The sequence below is a fragment of the Saccopteryx leptura genome, chromosome 2, assembly GCF_036850995.1.
Source record: "Saccopteryx leptura isolate mSacLep1 chromosome 2, mSacLep1_pri_phased_curated, whole genome shotgun sequence".
NCBI classification, from domain to species: Eukaryota; Metazoa; Chordata; class Mammalia; order Chiroptera; family Emballonuridae; genus Saccopteryx; species Saccopteryx leptura.
In genome coordinates this window covers 272,608,754-272,627,774 of record NC_089504.1, presented here as the reverse complement: position 1 = coordinate 272,627,774, position 19,021 = coordinate 272,608,754, and the positions used below count along the sequence as shown (strand labels likewise).

Below are 19,021 nucleotides of genomic sequence, written 5' to 3'. Positions count from 1 at the left end.
TCCTTTTTTCATTCGGGAGAGAGGAGGAGACAAGAGCCCCACACCTCGAGGATGTTATGGGAAAACCAGTGCCTTACCATCCTTCCCTCTTCTTTATATTTTATAGGAATACTTGAGAGTTACTCACCATTCAATTATCTTATCTATAGAAGACCATTTTTCTTTCTTCCTCTACTCTCATTTCCTACCACAGTCTTCTATACCCACAGACTTCTTAGAAAAATAAAGAACCAGTAGGAGGTGATTAGAATTGTTCAAATGCACAGAAGCAGCAGGACACCTTAGGCCACGATGGGTTGCTACTCCCTGGAGGTGGCGTGTACCACAGAAGGGTATGTGAGTGTGCATTGTCCCCTCTCACTGCTTACTGCCCTCTAATTACTCCTACCCCACCCCAGAATTGATTTCCTATCCAAGTGTTGAGGGTGAATGGAGTATGTTAGTGAGAGCTTTTAAGTAAATGGTTTACCCCCAGAGCCCACTGGCAGCAATTAAGATGCAAATTATCTCGCTTAGTAGGTGGAATGGGGTTTCAATGTATCCTTTTCTTGGGTGGTGGCTGGAGAAGAGAATCAGCAGCTGATTTAGTAATGAGGGCTCATCAGCAGTTGTTTCCTTTCTCTGCTCTCAGGCGCTTTTGTGCAGCACTGAATTTTGGGAAAATGGAACCAAGGCACCTCGGGTCGGCCAGTGTGGTACGGAGAAAATTTCTCAGGCAGAGAAAGCTCCTCTCCACCTGCAGCACCCCCACCCCCATGAGTGTACCATGTGAGTCGCGATAAGAACTGGTCTTGCCCGAAGAGTAAGAACAGAGCATCCCTACCTAGAAGGTGCAATCAGAGAAGTCTTCGGGGAAAGAGCTTCTGCTCCAAGTCTCAGCTTCCGTTCTCCTACCTCAGCCAAATTCTGTAGCAGTGAATTTTTGGCTAACTTAAGACAGCCTGCAGGCATTGATTTTTGAAGGGGTCTTGAAGTTGTCATTTAACAGGTATGTTATATAGCATTTGTCCGTGTCAAGACGTCAGACAAGGGTGATTTGTAGAAGTTCTCCAAAATGCGAGGGGGAAGTGTGGTGTAGAGCTGTGGTGTCCATTACTGTAGCCACTTCAAGTTGAGATATGCTGTTAGGATAACATGTACATTGGAGTTTGAAGAATTGATTAGTAAGAAAGAGGAATGTAAAATAATTCATTAGAATTGTTTAATATTGATTCCAAGTTGAAATAGTGTTTTGGATATGTTGAGATAAAGAAAATACTGTATACTAAATTGATTTTACTTTTAAAAACTTAAAAAATCTAGGTACTAGAAACTTTAAAGTTAGAAAAGTGTGTGAGGTAGTATTCAGCTGGACGGAGCGCTGGACAGGTTTTGTCCTAATTCTCCTATCTGCGTCGAATTCCCTTTTCCCACTAGAGGGAGCTGTGCTCCAGCTTCAGGAAGCCAGGTGCTTGTTAGCATGAAATTTTCACTGCTTCTGAATGTACTTTTTTAAAAAAAAAAGAAAAAAAAAAAAGAGAACTCAATCTCCTGCCTTGTTTCAATTCTGCTTAATTCTGATGTTTCTGGAGGTAGCTCTGTGTATGAAAATGAAGCCAAAACTGAAGAGGTAAGAAGCAGTGTTTTCCCATCCAATTTGCATTTATGAGTTAGGAGGTTCCTGTTACTTCTTTGTTGGATTGCAGTAGCTTGCTGCTTGTTTGCAGACTGTTCCCTTGGACTTGAGTCTGTGCACAACACAGAATGCACACGTACATGCTCACGCACATGTGCGCATGCGCGCGCGCGCACACACACACACACACACACACACACACACACACACACACACACAGTGTGCATGTCTGCAGCTGTAGCAGAAAGGACCAGGGCCCTGCTGCAACCACACACTCCGGCACACCTCCTGGACCAGGTGGAATGCATTGTGGGTGTGTGTGCTGCAGAGCTGTGCTCGATACCCCACCCTTTTCTGTCGTTTCTGAGGCAGTGTTGCCTTTGGTGTGAGGTTGGGGCTGCTGTTTGCATCTCGTGTGTGTGACTCTGCCCCTTGGTCCCACCCTAGCTCAGCATCATTTCAGGATTAAGTTTTACTAACACGCTCTCACCTGGCCCTCCTGTGATCTTTCTGGGGAGCTCCTTTCTGGTCTTCTGTGGCTTTTGTACTTCTTTTGGTCCAATAAGCAGTGGGGTTTTCCTTGTTCTTCTTGTCTATGTACTCTGTGCCTTTCTGGGTGATGTCAGCCATTCTGGAGGGTTCATCACCGCTTTATACTGAGGACTCCTAAGTCTTTATGTTCAACTTACAGTACTTTTAAGCACCATCCATACCTGCCCAGCTCCCTGTCTATCTCATAGACACCCAAAGGCAACCTCCCTTTTATAGCTCCCTTACTTCCTATGTCATGGCCCTCATCAGCACTACCGTAATTGTTTATTATTCACTTGTCTCTCCTATCTAGTGTGCAGGAAACCCAGGAGGGCAGAAGGCATGCCGATCTTGTTATGTTTCATTCCTGGTTGTTGCACACCCTCAGGAAGTATTTGAAGGAAGATTTTATTATATCTCTTGTTTGAAACCAATTGTATTATTTGCTTATAAACATATTTATTACTGTTATACGATTCCATTTAATAACCTTGTTAGCATTATATCATATCATGAGGCTGTGATCACCATCACTGTGTGGAATGGTCTGTTTAAAATTTTTTTTTTACCAATTTGTACAAGTGGAGCTTTTGCACTGATCCCTGCCAGGGGTCTCTGTACTCTCTCTCTGACACCTCTCCTGCTGCGGGCCGCATTACAAGTGGCAGGGGGCGTGTGCAGCAGCCCCACTGCATGTTTCCAGGAACTTCGCCCGCAGAAAACCGGAGAGGGAGATGAGGAGTGAGACAGCCTTCCACGCCCGTAGCTCCGTCCACGCGGCTTTTCCAGGACACGTTCCAGTTCCTTTTAGTGCCTCTGCTGTTAAACCAACCCGGTTTTATTTAGATGTGTGACTAACAGACACTGTTTTTCTTGTCAGACCATGAAGAGCAGTTGGACCAAGAATTTGACCTGGCGATTGGCACTTTATTTGGAGGATTAAAGAAGGTACAAAGTGGATAAATGATAAACATTCTCAATTTTCAAACCCGGTTGCAGTGTTTTGCATCACTTTCGTATTGGCATTGACCCAGGTATAGTGTTCATCAACAGTTGGGAGTTAAGTATCTTTGCTGTTGTAAAGGGTGTGTGAGTGCCGTGCTGAGTAAGGCCTTCCCCATGGTCTTTATCTTCTGGCCCCTGCTCTCCTCTCAGGACACCAGAAATCTGATTCTGTAACTTTATCAATTGATACAAATTTCACTCTCATAAAGTTCAGAAACATTCTTCCTGATCTAGCTGTATCTATTAGAATTAAATGTGTCCCCAGACACCCCTAAACCAGCTATTGCCAACTACAGAAAATTCTTCCTTCCTGCCTCCAAGTGCCCTGATTGTCCGCACCACCGCAGAGCATGCTGGGAACCCCCTTCCCCTCTCCTCCCTGGTTCTTTGGTGGCCATGGGCCAGCTCATTTATCTTTAGCTGCAACTCCTTTCACCTGTTAAGGGAGCAGGCAAGGTGGCTGCTGTTCTGTCACATACCCTGTGCCTTTCTGGATGTGACAGCATTCTGTTCATTAGAGTATGTTGTGGGTAGGTACTCGAACCTCCTCTTCCAGATTCAAGATGCTAGATTTCTTTTTCCCTCTCTGAAGAACCCCTTGAAGCTGGGGATCTTCTCATTCTCCCCTCTCAGTTTCCCAGGACACTTTTTGTAATGCCTGGATTGCAGGAGTCCAGGCTCTGGCTGATGGTTTGAGGTTCAGGTCAAGGCTAGTGGTAGCTGTGTGTTTGTTTTTCTGAGCATTTTGATATATTTCTTAAAATGATAGTTAAACATTGTCTTTTACTATTTTCCCTGTAAGACTATAGTATACTGGATATATTGTAAGTCCAATCAGCTTTTCTGGGCTCACTTGGGACATAAAATAATGCTTACATTTTAAGTTCTGAATACTCAACTTACAAATAGACTCTTGGAAGACACTTCACTTGTAAACTGGACATTGCCTGTACTGATATTTTTCTGCTTTGAGAGATCCAGATCCTGCTTAGAATTATAGCAAATATACTTCCGTTTCTATTTCAATTTTCTGGGGTAACCTGTCCCTTCCTTCCAACCCTAGCTCTGTACAGAGTCACTATATTAGATATAAGGTCTGAGTTTGTCTGGAACTGGGAAGAATTCTGGCTTTTGTTCCTCTACCCTCCAGGCATTTCCATGAACCTTTGGATATAAATTGAATTTTTATTCGCTGTGTCATTTATAAGTGCCTTTTTTTTTTGACAGAGAGAGAGAAATAAGGACAAGATAGACAGGAAGGAGAGAGATGAGAAGCACCAATTCTTTGTTGCGGCATCCTAGCTGTCCACTGATTGCTTTCTCATATGTGCCTTGGTGGGAGGGGGTGGCTACAGAAGAGCGAGTGACCCCTTGCTCAAGCCAGTGACCTTGGGATTTCAAACTTGGGTCCTCTGCATCCCAGTCTGATGATTTATCCACTGCACCACCACCTGGTCAGGCTTATAAGCATTTTTATTTACATAAACCCTTCTTAGGATTATTAGTAGGACTTGTAAGGTAGGTGGTATTGTGCGCACTTCAGAGATGAGGATATTTGGAAAGCTTTATGTCATAGTGGAATTTGAGATGTCATAGGAGATAGCCCTCATGAGTGTCTGGGATCATCTAGTTTTTAGAAATATAACACTGTTGAATCTTTGTGCTTCAGGATGGTGCTCTACCCAGTTGAGCTATCTAACCAGCCAGGGCTGAATCTTTCGCAACAGAAAAAAATGATGACTCTTTTCTTTTGAGTCACAATTCATGCCTTTCCAATAATACTGAATTGTTTGCCAGAGGCAAAAATAGACTGAGCCCTTTTGCTGTAGAGAAGCAGTTGTGAGGCAGGCCAAGGCGGGGAACAGAGGGTCAGGCCTGAGACGGTTTGGGGCCACACAGATTTCATTGTCAAAGACAGGCTCAGCCCTGCTGTGTTTCGCTACCTGTAAACAAAGGAGGCTCATTTTCCCTGACTTCCCAGCTCCTGTCCCTCCATCCGGTCCAGCTGCTTGACTCCCTGCCGAGGCTCTCGAGTCTTGGGGAGATGACTTCTTCTAAGCATTCTCCATGACAGCCCCCCATAAAGGGCGCAGGTCAGGGTGCCAATGTTCAGGCCAACTCGCCTTTGTTGAAAAGCGTGCAAAGGCCCTGGCCGGTTGGCTCAGCGGTAGAGCGTCGGCCTGGCATGCGGGGGACCCGGGTTCGATTCCCGGCCAGGGCACATAGGAGAGGCGCCCATTTGCTTCTCCACCCTCCCCCCCCTTCCTCTCTGTCTCTCTCTTCCCCTCCCACAGCCAAGGCTCCATTGGAGCGAAGATGGCCCGGGCGCTGGGGATGGCTCCTTGGCCTCTGCCCCAGGCGCTAGAGTGGCTCTGGTCGCAGCAGAGCGACGCCCCGGAGGGGCAGAGCATCGCCCCCTGGTGGGCAGAGCCTCGCCCCTGGTGGGCGTGCCGGGTGGATCCCGGTCGGGCGCATGTGGGAGTCTGTCTGACTGTCTCTCCCCATTTCCAGCTTCAGAAAAAAAAAAAAAAAAAAAGAAAAGCGTGCAAAGCGCAGACACACACCTTTGGAGCTCCAAAGAATCAGTCTTTTGCCATTCTGAAAAATCTGTGTCTATGCCTCTGTCTGTCTGTCTCTCCATCTATCTGGTGTGAGTAAGAACCTTTGTTGCCCTCATCTTTCTATATGTCATTACCTTGCATATGGGGTGGGTAGTGTGGAGTCCTGGAACTCAGAGTGGATGGCCAACAAGTGAAGGAGATGATACTGTCTCCTTGGTGAAGATCACTGATGTCTGCTGGTCTTATTTTGGCTAAAATAGAGGCCCGATAGGTCCTGGACACTCCGCACTGAATCTTTCTTTTCTTGGAGGTTAGGGAAGGTGGCAAGTAAATACTGCCATCAAACCGGTTCCAATTTTAATCAAAGGAAGAAAAACAGACTGAGTAGAGATTGTGAAGTTAAAAGAAAGCTGTTACCTTCTCTGATCACTGCATCCCTGAATGCTGAGCAACAGCAGGGTTGCTAAACCTCAGCACTGCTGACATTTGAGACCCAATAATTCTGTGTTGTGGGGGAGCTGTCTGTGCATCGCAGGGTGTGTAGCAGCCTCCCTGGACGTGCCCAGTGGATGCCAGTAGCACCTGCTGCCCCAGGGCATGACAATCAAAAATGTCTGCAGGCATTGCTACAGGCTCCCTCAGGGCAAAATCACCCCTCTGTGACAACAACTGGTCAACAATAACATTTAGGGGTTTGGTGTCCCCCTTTGTCATGCTGATTAGCCATTTCTTACCTTTGCACGTGTTGCTTCCCTCTCTGGATGTGCCTCAACCCTTTCCTGGGATCCTAACTCACTCTTCACATCCAAGCCCAAGTGTCCCCGGTGCGGAAGCATTGCCTGGGCCTCCGGGTTGGGCTTGGTACTCACAGCTCCTGACCCTTCGCTGTCTCTCTCTCCATTCCGTCCACATATACAGCTCTTTTAAAGCTGTGTCCAAGTCCATAGTGGATGCTGGGGATACAGTGTGACCCAGACAGACACGTTTCCTGTCCTGGTGTCTGCTAGTGGGGACAGACCAACAGGAGGTAGACAAACAAACACAGCCACAGAGAGAGCTGAATGATGTGAAGGAAATAAACAGGGTGTTGGCCCTGGCCGGTTGGCTCAGTGGTAGAGCGTCGGCCTGGCGTGCGGAGGTCCCGGGTTCGATTCCCGGCCAGGGCACACAGGAGAGGCGTCCATCTGCTTCTCCACCCCTCCCCCTCTCCTTCCTCTCTGTCTCTCTCTTCCCCTCCCGCAGCGAGGCTCCATTGGAGCAAAGATGGCCTGGACACTGGGGATGGCTCTATGGCCTTTGCCTCAGGCGCTAGAGTGGCTCTGGTCGCAACAGAGCAATGCCCCAGATGGACAGAGCATCGCCCCCTGGTGGGCGTGCTGGGTGGATCCCGGTCGGGTGCATGCGAGAGTCTGAAGGAAGGAAGGAAGGAAGGAAGGAAGGAAGGAAGGAAGGAAGGAAGGAAAAGAAAGAAAGAAAGAGAAAGAAAGAAAGAAAGAAAAAAAGAAAGAAAGAAAGAAAGAAAGAAAGAAAGAAAGAAAGAAAGAAAGAAAGAAAGAAAGAAAAAGAAAGAAAGAAAGAAAGAAACAGGGTGGTGTGATAGTGATGCTTTGGATCGTATTTGTACTCTGATGATAAATATATTCAATAGTTGTAGTTTTATTTTGTGTTCTCCCCATTTCCAGCTTCAGAAAAATACAGAAAGAAAGAAAGAAAGAAAGAAAGAAAGAAAGAAAGAAAGAGAAAGAAAGAAAGAAAGAAAGAAAGAAAGAAAGAAAGAAAGAAAGAAAGAAAGAAAGAAAGAAAGAAACAGGGTGGTGTGATAGCGATGCTTTGGATCGTATTTGTACTCTGATGATAAATATATTCAATAGTTGTAGTTTTATTTTGTGTCCTCCATCCTCCACTGGACTGTGCGTCTCACAAGGGCAGACTAGGATTTAATCCTTCCTGTATCTTCCTTCAGTGCCAGGAACAGAACAGGGGAGTATTTTATTGAGTTTAACTGTAAGGAGTGAAGAATGCTGGGGCAGGTAGCCACACTGGAGTAAAAAGCATCATCCTGCGTGCATGTAGGTGGGCATGGAGGTAAATGCTAGGTGGGACAGTGTTTATGGTCAGAGTGGGGAGAGAGCTCTGTGGGCAGGAGCACTTACGGACTGCTTCTGAGGAGGAGGCTGACCTTCCCCGGAGCCCCACGGAGGGCAGCATTTGGCCTGGTCATCCGTAGAGAAGACGCTCTTCCCGGGGCTCCGTGATTGGAAAGAGAAGGACGTGTCAGGGAGATGGTGACTCAAGGTGAGGCTTCATTTAGGATGGTGAAAGGGATCTGGGCCAGAGGACGCCCTCCACATTCTGATGGTGCTAGAGTTTGGAGTATTGTGGCCCAAATCAGGAATGCCTTTGGGCCTTGTCATGACTTTGGTGCAGAGCTGATTGCACTGGCTGAGACGCCAGGGCAGCGGCGGGGGTGGTGTGTGTGTGTGTGTGTGTGTGTGTGTGTGTGTGTGTGTGTGTGCGTAGGTGCCCCTCTCAGGGACTGCTCCCATCCCATGTGCTGTGACATTCGCATCTTGTTTTCCCCGGCTGCTCTTCCCCCTGGAAGTGCTCTCCCCTGCCGGCTCCAGTGGCCCCCGCAGCGGCCCCTGCAGCAGCTGGGCGCTGGGAGCCTGGGTGCGGCCCAGGAGGGGTTCAGCCCAGCGCCGCTCCAGCTCTGGCCATCGTCTGACTTGGTGTTTGTGGTCCCTGTCTCTTTCTCCTTGCTAGTCTTCTTGCTCTGGTCCCAAGGAAATAAAAGGAATGTTCTTTTAGTGCCCACGTCCCTTGTTTGATGTAGTAAACTTGTTCCTAGACAGGGTCTGACTCCAACTGATACAATGAAGCTCTATGTCAGCTGGTGTGGCCATGAATTTTTTTCCCTTTCTATTTTTATTTCTGATTTAAGGAAGTTGGTTGGAAAGAGTATAGGCTTAGAGTTGGGTGGATTTGAGTTCAAAATGCAGTTTTCTGCCTTTGGGAAAACTATTTGCCTTAGTTTTATTTTGTGAGCTTTAGTTTTATTTTCTGGGATATGGGACTGGGAGGTTGTCAGGAAATGGGGTGAGGGATTTAAAACACCCAGCGTGTATGTGCTTGGAACAGAATGAATGCCTAATCCATATTGTTGGGGTTCTGTCATTGCTGCTAAGTGATGGGATCATCTGCCACTCACCAGATGCTTTGACGTTTCCTACATGTGACACTCTGCAGACTGGTAGGCACCTCCCTCCTGCTCAAGGGACAGCCTGCATGGGACCTCCTCTGCCCCTCTACCCTGGTCCTCCTCCTATCACGTCATTGCTCCCTTCTATGAGTTCCCTGAACCTGCGTGTGTAACATTACCTGTTCCAGACGGGAGAGGGGCTTCCGTCTCTGCCCCCCCCCCCCCCCCGACACACAGTAGGTGTTCTGTGGTGTCTGTTGGATTAAGGTGAGCTTGCCTATCAGGTGGGAGACTCACTATGAAGGAACAGAGGTCCTAGACAATGTCTTCTTTGTTCACGTGTCTAGACTCTGGCGAGTTTGGAGGCTTTAGGCCTGACCTTGTGTCGTTCAGCCACAGCCCCTCAGCGATGACCCCATTGTTCCTATCACGGCTTTGCAACCCTCCATCTGATGGGAGTAGATTCCTCAGCAGCTTGGCTGTGCGTGTGGACGTCCAGCCTGTCTGTATTAATGGGAAACTGGGTGTCCTGCAGCCGGGTCCGTCACGCGGGCAGTGCTCAGGCGGACTGGCGTGTCCCGTACCAGCCCCTCCACAAGACAGCATGGGCTGGGGAGTCTTCACGCGGCAGAGGCAGGGCACCCACAGGCTGGTGAAGGAAGGAGGGTTTGCCAGCACATGGTGGGCCCGCGCCCTCTTGTTAGCAAAGAACTCCGGCCCCTCTTCTGTCCGCGCACTGTCTCGTGTGTAGCCTTATCCCCTCTGCATTTCCTTTTTCACGTGTGAAAGTTTGCAGCCAGGCACGGAGAAGTGTGGGGGCAGCTGCTCTCTGGGGAGGACGGGGACGGGGGGAGTGGCTCTCTGCCTTATGTAAGGATAGAGCCTGCCGTCCAAGTGGATAAATCTCAAATTTGCTTATTAATTCTCAGCCACCAAGTCCCCTGCCCTGCCCTCCCCTCTCTTTCATGTCTACCAGTTGATGAAAGTATTATTTGTTTCAGAGTCTAGAGTGCTAACCATTACACAATAGGATCGATGTTTGTTTCATTGTAAAGATCCTTGAAGGAGCCAGAAAAAGATAAGGTGAAGTTCAAACCCAGGGTTTAGCTCTGTGAAACTAAGTTCAAGTAGTTGTGTTTGTGTGTATGAGAGAGGGAGGGAAAGAAGACAAAGAGAGAGAGAGAAAATTAAAAAGAGAGAGGGGTTTTTTGTGAATACTTAGTCACATCTTGAGGTGGTAGTATAGGTATAGGCCTGGAATGGTGAACATTTTTTCAGCCACAAACCAGTTTACAATTACCATATTTACCCATGTGTAAGACACTACCATATAGAAGACGCACCTTAATTTTGGGGCCCGGAATTTGAAAAAAAAAATTATTACATTAAGTTATTGACCTCAAGTTTTATTCATCATTAAATAATGAGTGCAAAGACAATAAGTACGAAAAAGTGGGAAATGCAAGTTAAAAAATCTGCAACCATTGTATAAGACGCACCCAGTTTTTAGACCCCAAATTTTTCGCAAAAGGGTGCATCTTATACATGAGGAAATATGGTAACTGTTTCCTTACTAATTGCTTTGGGGCAGAGACTGACAGGTGCTGGGGGCTAAGGGAAGTAAGAAATGTGGTTTCTTTGCAGGAGAAGCTCATACTCCATCTGAGAAGGCCAGGCTGGCGTATGGCTTTGCTCTCTGAGTTTAATAGAGGGCAGAGGCCTCAGTCCAGCTGTGTACAGCCAGAACCGCTGGCCTGTTGTGTGTCCCACCTGAAAACCAGCCCTGGCATTACATTTAACAAAGTGTCTACCTTTGCATGTATGTCCCTGGTTGGCACAGCCAAAACTTGCTGCAAGAATTGCTAGCCTTGGAATAACCAGGGAAGGCTCCCTGGAAGAGGTGAATGGGAGCTGAGCCTTGAACAGAAGGGTAATGGTCTGGACTAACCCATATCTGTTAGATTGTTCAATAAAAATGACATTATTTGGTTTTACTCTTGGTTGGCTCTGGCAGCTGGAGGTGGGTAGCAAGCATTACATGTCTTCCTGTCTTACAGCCTCGCTGCCAGGTGGTATGCTATGGGGAGAGTCTAGGTCTGAATTCTGCCATATGGGCAAGCATTTATTAGTAGGCACTGGTGAATAAAACCGCCATTGGAACTGTTTCTGAAACCTCGCAAAGCCTCTGTTCTCTGTCCTTAGGTAGGTACTCCAACAAGCACCATGTAGGAAGGATTCATCTGACGCTGTTGTGCCCTGTGGGCTGGGACAGTCAGCCTGCTGGCTTTCCGGGGGATCGGCTCTAGTGAAGTGAAGGGACACAGAACCAAAGGAGTGTTAGACCCAGGGTGCCCTCCCTGAAGCTCAAAGTATTCTTCTCCCTTATTCTCATGAGGGTATTGGAGCCTGAGAAAATTTCTGACCCACCACATATGTTGAATACCACTCTTTTCATTTGTAAATTCTTTCTTTTTTTAAAATTAAATTTCTTGGGGTCACATTGGTTATTAACATTCTATAAATTTCACACACACCACTTTATAATAAATCTGTATACTCCATTGTGTGCTTAACCCCCTTCCCCAATCCAGTCTCAGTCTGCCGCTGTGTTATTGACCCCTTTACCCTCTTCCCCTACTATTTCTTTCTGACATTCTTCATGCTGATGAACTATTTGCTGTAGCTTTAGGTACCAGCATTGAAATTATTTGAATTGTAGCCACGTCTAGGACTAGAGATTCCTGATTAGGACCCTTCAAATGCTAACTCACTGCTTCTGGACTGTGGAGTCCTTGTCTGGGTACATTGAATGTTAAGAACCCTCGCTGGAAGGTGGTGGAGTTAATTTATGCATGTCCTATGTAAGTGATCTAACAGGTAGGACTCAGAAGGAAGAAGGAGCAGAGGTTATTCCAGGCTAGAGAATGTTGAATAGTGGCTTGGAGCTGAAATTTGTGGAGGTGTGGGGATGGGGAGGAGGGGAAACACTTCCTTCTCTTACATTCCCTTAAAGTGGTGCCTGTCAACATTCTTCAAAAGGTTATTACCCTTTAAAATCATGACATGACAGTTGATAAGTCTCTGGTAAAAAGAAATTAGAAGCAGATGCAGGGTAAGCGTGAGATCATGGTGCCCAGGGGAGTAGATGTGAAGGGTAGTGTCTTTGAGAGGGGAACAGACTGAAGCCACTTTCAGGATAACAGTAGCTGCTATTTCCAGTGGGTTAGTTTTTCATGATAATTTTGTGCCCAGGTTTCATGAAAGCAAATCCGAAATCAAATTCTGTCATCCATGTATTATTTATGAGGCAAGCAGTATAAACCAGTTCAAAGCAACCTGTGTCATGGCTCAATAAGGTCCTTTTAGGAGCTTGTAGCACTACCTAGCATGGATGATTCTTTCCAGGGATGTGCTTTTATCCAGAGGGGGATTCTGAACTATTTGGTTTCAGGCAACCAGAAATTCTCCAACCAAATTTAGAATGGAGCCTCAGGGCCATCACTAAGGGTACCTGTGTTTTAAACATTTCTGGACCCTTGTGACCTCTAATTGATAGGAAGGAGGGGGAGAGAGGAAACGTCTTTCAGTTGTCCAGCCAATGGTAACAGTTATGCTAATTAGCAAGTCACAGTTTATATAACATTTATTTTTACTTAGAGAATAGTTCAATTACAAAACTAAGGAACTTTGACAGGTGAATGTACAATAAAATCTGTAGTATTTATTTACCTGAACTAGTAACTACAGCTTAACAGTTAACTTAGAAAGCAGGTCTTTTTTTATAACAATAATATCAGCCTTGGCAGAACCAGGGCCTCAAAAAATTAGTTCAAAACTCAGAATTGTTCCTCTCCACAGAAATCTTTAGTAAAAGGCGAAAGATTTATGCGATCTGAAGAGAAACCAGAGTATACCCTGTATTTGGCAAGCTCCTTCCTCCAGTAACTGCACCTCCTTATTCGCTGATGGTGGCTCTGTATCCCTAAGAGGTACTTCCTGCCTGAAGTTTGTATAAGGAATTTTGTAAGTCAGCTTCTCATAGTTAGAAATATCGAGTTAAAAAAAATGTTTTGAACTTTAAAATATTGTACTCCGTGCAGGGTACTATGGGTATGCAAATGAAGTCTGAGTCATCAACCTTGAGCTTCAATAAATGCCTTAGTGTTCACAGGTTCCCTCTCAAGCCACCAGTAGGGGGCTAAGCCAAGGTCTGGCTGGCTGGGCTCTAAACCTCATTCTGTTCAACCACAGGCACTCTGGTTTATACCTTTTGTATATTGGGACTCTGGATATGGTTCCTCTTCTTTCCTTTTCCCTAACCACGAGCACAATGAAGATACAGAACCACAAAGAATTCCCTCTCAGGGCTTCTTTCTTTTCACACCCACCTTCCTCTTTCCATCCCTAACCCACGGAAATCGCTGTGTTTTTTGTTTACTTTTTTGGAAGCCACTGTTTTGTTTTCCTTCTCTTAATTTTGTTGTTTTGAGAATGTTATAGAGCCTTTTGTACGTAACCTTTTGAACTAGCTTCCCCTTTTCCCCCTGCCCCCACTTTTAGCATAGTGCCCTTGAGATCCGTCCAAGTTGTGTGTGTCAGTTCATTCCTTTTCATTATGTTACTAACCCATGATATGGACGGACCACAGTTAACCATTTGACGACCCATTAAAGGACATTTTGATTGTTTACAATTTTTGGCTATTATGAAAAAATCTCACGTGAATATTTGTGTACAGGTATTTGTGTGGACATAGATGCCCAGGAGTCTGCTTGATTGTACAATAAGTTTGTGTTTCTTTACATGAAAAAATGCCAAACTGGCCATGGGCACATAGCTGAGTTGGTTGAGCATTGTCTGGAAGTGCAGAGGTTGCTGGTTCAATCCCCGGTCAGGGCACATACAGGGACAGATGTTTTTGTTTCTCTTTCTCTCTCCCTTCCTCTCTCATTAAAATTAATACATAAAATTAAAAAAAAAAAAGTCAGTTCTCCAGAGTGGCTCTACCATTTTACATCCCACCAGCAATTTTGAGAGATACTTGCTAGCATCTGATATTATCACCATTTTTAGTTTTAGCTGTTCTGATAAGTGTATTTCATCATGGTTTGAATTTGCATCTTTCTAATAGTTAATAAGGTTGAGCATCTTTTCACGTGCTTTTTTTGTCATCTGTGTATCCTCTTTGGCAAATTTCTGTTCATGTCTTTTGCTCATTTTCTACTTGGATTATGTGTAGGGTTTTTTTGTTTTTTGTTTAGTTTTTACTGTTGAGTTTAGAGAGTTTTTATTTTTATTAATTTATTTGTTATTTATTCATTTTAGAGAGATGGGGGAAGAGAGGGGATGGAGAGAGAGAGCAAGTGTGTGTGTGTGTGTGTGTGTGTGTGTGTGTGTGTGTGAGAGAGAGAGAGAGAGAGAGAGAGAGAGAGAGAGAGGTCAGGGGGAGGATCAGGAAGCATCAACTCCCATGTGTGCCTTGACCAGGCAGACGAGGGTTTTGAACCAGCAACCTCAGTGTTCCAGGTCGATGCTTTATCCACTGCGCCACAACAGATCAGATGAGTTTAGAGTGTTTAAAAATTAGTGTAGAGGCTAGCCCTTTATTAGATAGGTGGTTTGCAAATATGTTTCTCTCAGTCTGTAGTTTGACTGTTTACCATTTTAGTGTAAGGACTTTCAAAGAAATCTACTTATTAATTTTTTCCCCTTTTACAGATTGTGCTTTTGATGTCATGACTGAGAACAGAACTCTTGGCCTAGTTGTATACCTAAAGATTTACACCTACTTTTTTTTTTAATTTTAAATTTTGCATTTTGAACTTAAACCCATGATCTATTTTGAGTTCATTTTTGTTTTAATTTACCTGGAAGCCCCTTCCTTCCTCCCTTCCTCCCTTCCTTCCTTCCTCCCTTCCTCCCTTCCTCCCTTTCTCCCTCCCTCCTCCTTTCTTTCCCTCCCTCCCTCCCTTCCTTCCTTCCTTCCCTCCCTCCCTCCCTTTTTCTTTCTTTCTTTCCTTTTTTCTTTTTCTTTCTTTCTTCTTTTTTTCTTTCTTGATGGCCACTTGCTATAGCACCTTTTGTTGAAAAGACTATTCTTCCTCCATTGAATTGTTTTTGCATCTTTCCAAAAATCAGTTTTGGGGTTCTCATGGCTTTCTTTTGATTTATGTTTCTATAGTCTGTCCCTTTCCATCCTTTTACTCTCAACTAACCTATATGCTGTATTTGAAGAGAATTTCTTACAGACAGCATAGATTTGGGTCACTTCTTAAAAATATTTTCTGTTAATTTGTCTTTTCATTGGTGTATTTAAATCAATTGGGGTCCATTTGGCTTCTTGAATCTGTAGGTTTATGCTTTTTGCCAAATTTGCAAAAATTTTAGCAATTATTTCATACACACACACACATACACACAGAGGGAGAGAGAGAGGAATAAAGAGAGAGAGGAGAGAGGTGAGAAGCATCAACTCATAATTGTGGCACTTGAGATGTTTATGTATTGCTTCCCATACATGCCTTGACATTGAGGGGAGGTGGAGCTGGGCTGAAGTCGAGCCAGTGACCTTGGGCTCAAGCCAGCGACCTTGGGAATCATGTTGATGATCCTGTGCTCAAGTTGGTGACCCCGTGCTCAAGTTGGCAACCTTAGGGTTTTGAACCAGAAACCTCAGCATTCCGGGTCATCACTCTATCCACTGTGCCACCATCGGTCAGGCTAGCCATTATTTCTTTGAATATTTTTTTACAGCCCTATAATTTTCTCCTTTCCTTCCAGGATTTCAATGACATGAACATTAGATGCTTTATAATTGAACCACAGGTTTCTGAAGTTCTGTTTGTTTTTCAGCCTATTTTTTTTTCTGTTATTCATATTGTGTGGTTTCTGTTGACCTATCTTTAGGTTCAGTGCTACTTTCCTGTGTTGTCTACCTCTGCTATTAAGCCTGTCCAGTGAGTTATTTTATTTTTGTTGTCATTGCTCAAGCTCTGAGGTCCCTAGCCAGTCTGTCTTCCTTTTTCCATTTTTTTTCAGTCTTCTTATGTTTGTTTTATAATTATATACAGGGATTGTAACTGGCCTTAGTGGGAAGGTTAAGGAGAAATGTGTTTATTATATCTTGCCTGGAACCAGAAGTTTCTGTGTTGAAGTATTTTAATGTTAGTTTCAGACATCATAGAAAAGATAAGTCTTTTTAATAACAAGTAATTAGGTTTCTGCAGAGAGATGGCTGAGGCAGTGCAGTGTGGGGGAATGGGTGGTGGCGATATGGTGAGCCTTGGCTCTTGTTCTTGTTTGTCTCTGTCCCTAGCCTTGGAGACGCCTTAAGCTACTGTGGTGGCTAACCATACTAAAGGATGCTCTGGGGTGGCAGTGTACAGAAAACGTACACTCTACTCCTGTGTTTCTCTTTTACTGTATTTCCCCACATATAAGACAATCCCATGAATAAGATATACCTTAATTTAGAGGCCAGAAATTAAAAAAAAAAGTATTGCATAAAGTTATTTACTGAAGATTTATTCATTATAAAATTCATACAACTCCTCATCCACACGAAAAAGCAGGAAATGCAAGTAGAAATTTGCAATCACTGTATAAGACAAGACGCACCTAGTTTTCAGACCCCAAATTTTTTGAAAAAAGGTACATCTTATACATGGGGAAATACGGTACTTTCACACTCCTATCACACTCACAACACTGACACCAGTTGTGAGGGACTTTCCTATACCAAGCAATTCTGGGACACCAGCGGGGTGTTTTACAGTTCAACTCACTTTTGACACTGTCTACCTGTAGATACCATTGGATCCCACAGGTTATGGCTCAGTGCTGCCAGACTGTTCCCACCCACCTCCTTCACATGCCACTGCAAGTCCAAGTTATTACCATGCCCAGGTTTCATGAAAGCAAATCCCAGATCAAATTCTGTCATCCGTGTACCACTTATGAGGCAAGCAGCAGGAACCAGTTCAGAGCAACCTGTCCCATAGCCCGGTGAGGTCCTTTTAGGAGCTTGTAGCACTACCTAGCATGGAAGGTTCTTTCCAGGGATGTAATTTTTTCCAGAGGGGGGTGTTCTGAGCTCTCTATTTGGCATCAGGTACCCAGAAATTCTCCAACCCTTGACCCCTGATCATACAAAGGAGGCAGGGAAATGTCTATTAAGTTGTTCAGCCAATGTTAATAGTCATGCTAATTAGCAAGTCAAAACTTATTTGAAATTCATTGTTATGTATTAACTAGTTTTCTAGAATAGATCAATTATAAAACTAGAAAAGTCTGACCTGTGGTGGCTGCAGTATTGGCCTAGCTTGCCCAGCACATATAAGAGATGATTGGTATTATGTTGAACTTCCAACTCATAGTGTTTAGCTATCTGGGTTAACTGTAGAGAGCAAAATACTAAGAACTATACCAGAGTACTGTGAATCTCTTTAACATTCTTCCCTTAAATAACAGTGAGATCAGCCCTGCAAAAGCAAGGCTTCAAAAAATTGGTTAAAAACCCAGAATTGTTTCTCTCCACGGAAATCTTTAGTAAAAGGCGAAAGATTTATGCGATCTGAAGAGAAACCAGAGTATGCTTTGCTTTGTGTCAAGCTCCTTCCTTCAGTAGCTATACCTCCTAGTTCAATGATGGTGGCTTTTATTCCTAAAAGATACTGCTTGCCTAAAGTTTGTATAAGGAATTCTGTAAGTAACATTCTCATAGTTAAAAATGTTGAGTTTATAAAACATCTCTAGAATTTGAAAGTATTGTATTCTGTGCAGGGTACTATGGGTATGCAAATAAAGTGTGAGTCATCAACCTTGAGATCCAGCAAATGCCTTAGTATTCACGGGGTATTCCTCTCCTTTATTTTTTCTTAATCACCAACACAAATAAAATACAAAACCACAAAGAATCCCCTCTCATTTTTTCTAGTTATATTCACCCTCTTCTCCTCATCCCTAATCCATGGAAGCCTCTGTTTTGTTTTCCATCTCATAATTTTGTCATTTTGAGAATGTTATAAACCTTTTATATGTAACCTTTTGAGATTGGCTTGCACCTCCCTCCCAACTGAGCCATATTTTTCATTGTTATTCAAGGTTGTTACCATTGACACCTTTCTCAAGTTCGGTTGATTTGCAGTGACTCACAGAATTTAGGAAAACATTTTACTTCCTGTTGAGCAGTTCCTTATAAAAGGGTATGGTACCAGATGCAGATGATGGTGCAGATGGAGGAGTTGCACAGGGCAGGTGGGTGCGGAGGGGTGCTGAGCCCCAGGTCCTCTCCAGGTGCACCACCCTCCCAGGACCTCCACGTGTTCACCAACCCGGAAGCTCTCCAAACCCCTTACTACTGGGATTTTATGGAGACTGCCTCCTGTGGATGTGATAATTATTGACTCCATTTCCAGCCCCTCCCCTCTCTGGAGGAGGGGGTGTGGGGGACTGAAAATTCCAAGCTTCTAATCTTGACTTGGTCTTTTTGGTGACCAGCCCTTATCCAGGAGCCCACCCTGAGTCACCTCCTTCTAACAAAAACACTATCACCCAGGAAATTCCAAGGGATTTAGGAGCTGTAGACCAGGAACCAAGATCTAACAAAGACCAAATACTAAACAGAAGATGCTCCTAGTGTGCTTATCTCCGGAAATTGCAAGGGTTTTAGGAGCTCGGTGCCAATCTTCAGGTGCAGAGACCAGTGTATGTATGTTCTGTGATTTCACAGGGTTCTCTTACTTTGAGAGCTTGGTAGCTAGCTAATGGGCAAATGAAATGGTATGTGGGAGAAGTCTTCTGCATACTCTGCCCACTTCCCTGGCCTTCAGTGCAGTGTGTAAAATTCAAGAAGAATGGTATCTGGGATTATGAAGCAATCCCCTCTGCTCCCCCTGAATGGCTGGCAAGAATGTTAGTTTTTCCTTTTTCTCTCTTCTATCACTCTTCTCTTTATTAGTTGGACTTCTGCCTTGGGCACCTTCAACAATTTGGGATTCCATCTGGAGTGCCAGTTTGCTAGTGTTTGCCCAACGCCCAGATGTTATGTATTAACTAGTTTTCTAGAATGTGTGAAGACTTCCTAGACCAGTGGTTCTCTACCTTTCTAAT

At 44.6% G+C, this 19,021-nt stretch overlaps 1 protein-coding gene and 2 non-coding genes across 7 annotated transcripts in view; 1 reads left to right on the top strand and 2 right to left on the bottom strand.

The window, feature by feature from the left end:
• The window catches only part of HHAT (hedgehog acyltransferase), a 287,861-nt gene that overhangs the window by 29,286 nt on the left and 239,554 nt on the right, over window positions 1-19,021 (top strand). For 3 of the 5 annotated variants that reach the window (XM_066366058.1, XM_066366059.1, XM_066366054.1), the window contains one exon: window positions 3,027-3,094. The exons of the other annotated variants lie outside the window; for them this stretch is intronic. In XM_066366058.1, coding sequence (XP_066222155.1) covers window positions 3,027-3,094 — 68 coding nt within the window. The remainder of the gene's footprint in view (window positions 1-3,026; window positions 3,095-19,021) is intronic. 5 annotated transcript variants of the gene reach the window in all.
• On the bottom strand, window positions 12,707-12,823 carry LOC136396395 (U5 spliceosomal RNA). The gene has a single exon (XR_010749683.1). It is a non-coding gene; the product is annotated as a U5 spliceosomal RNA (small nuclear RNA).
• On the bottom strand, window positions 17,388-17,503 carry LOC136396394 (U5 spliceosomal RNA). Its single transcript, XR_010749682.1, has one exon. It is a non-coding gene; the product is annotated as a U5 spliceosomal RNA (small nuclear RNA).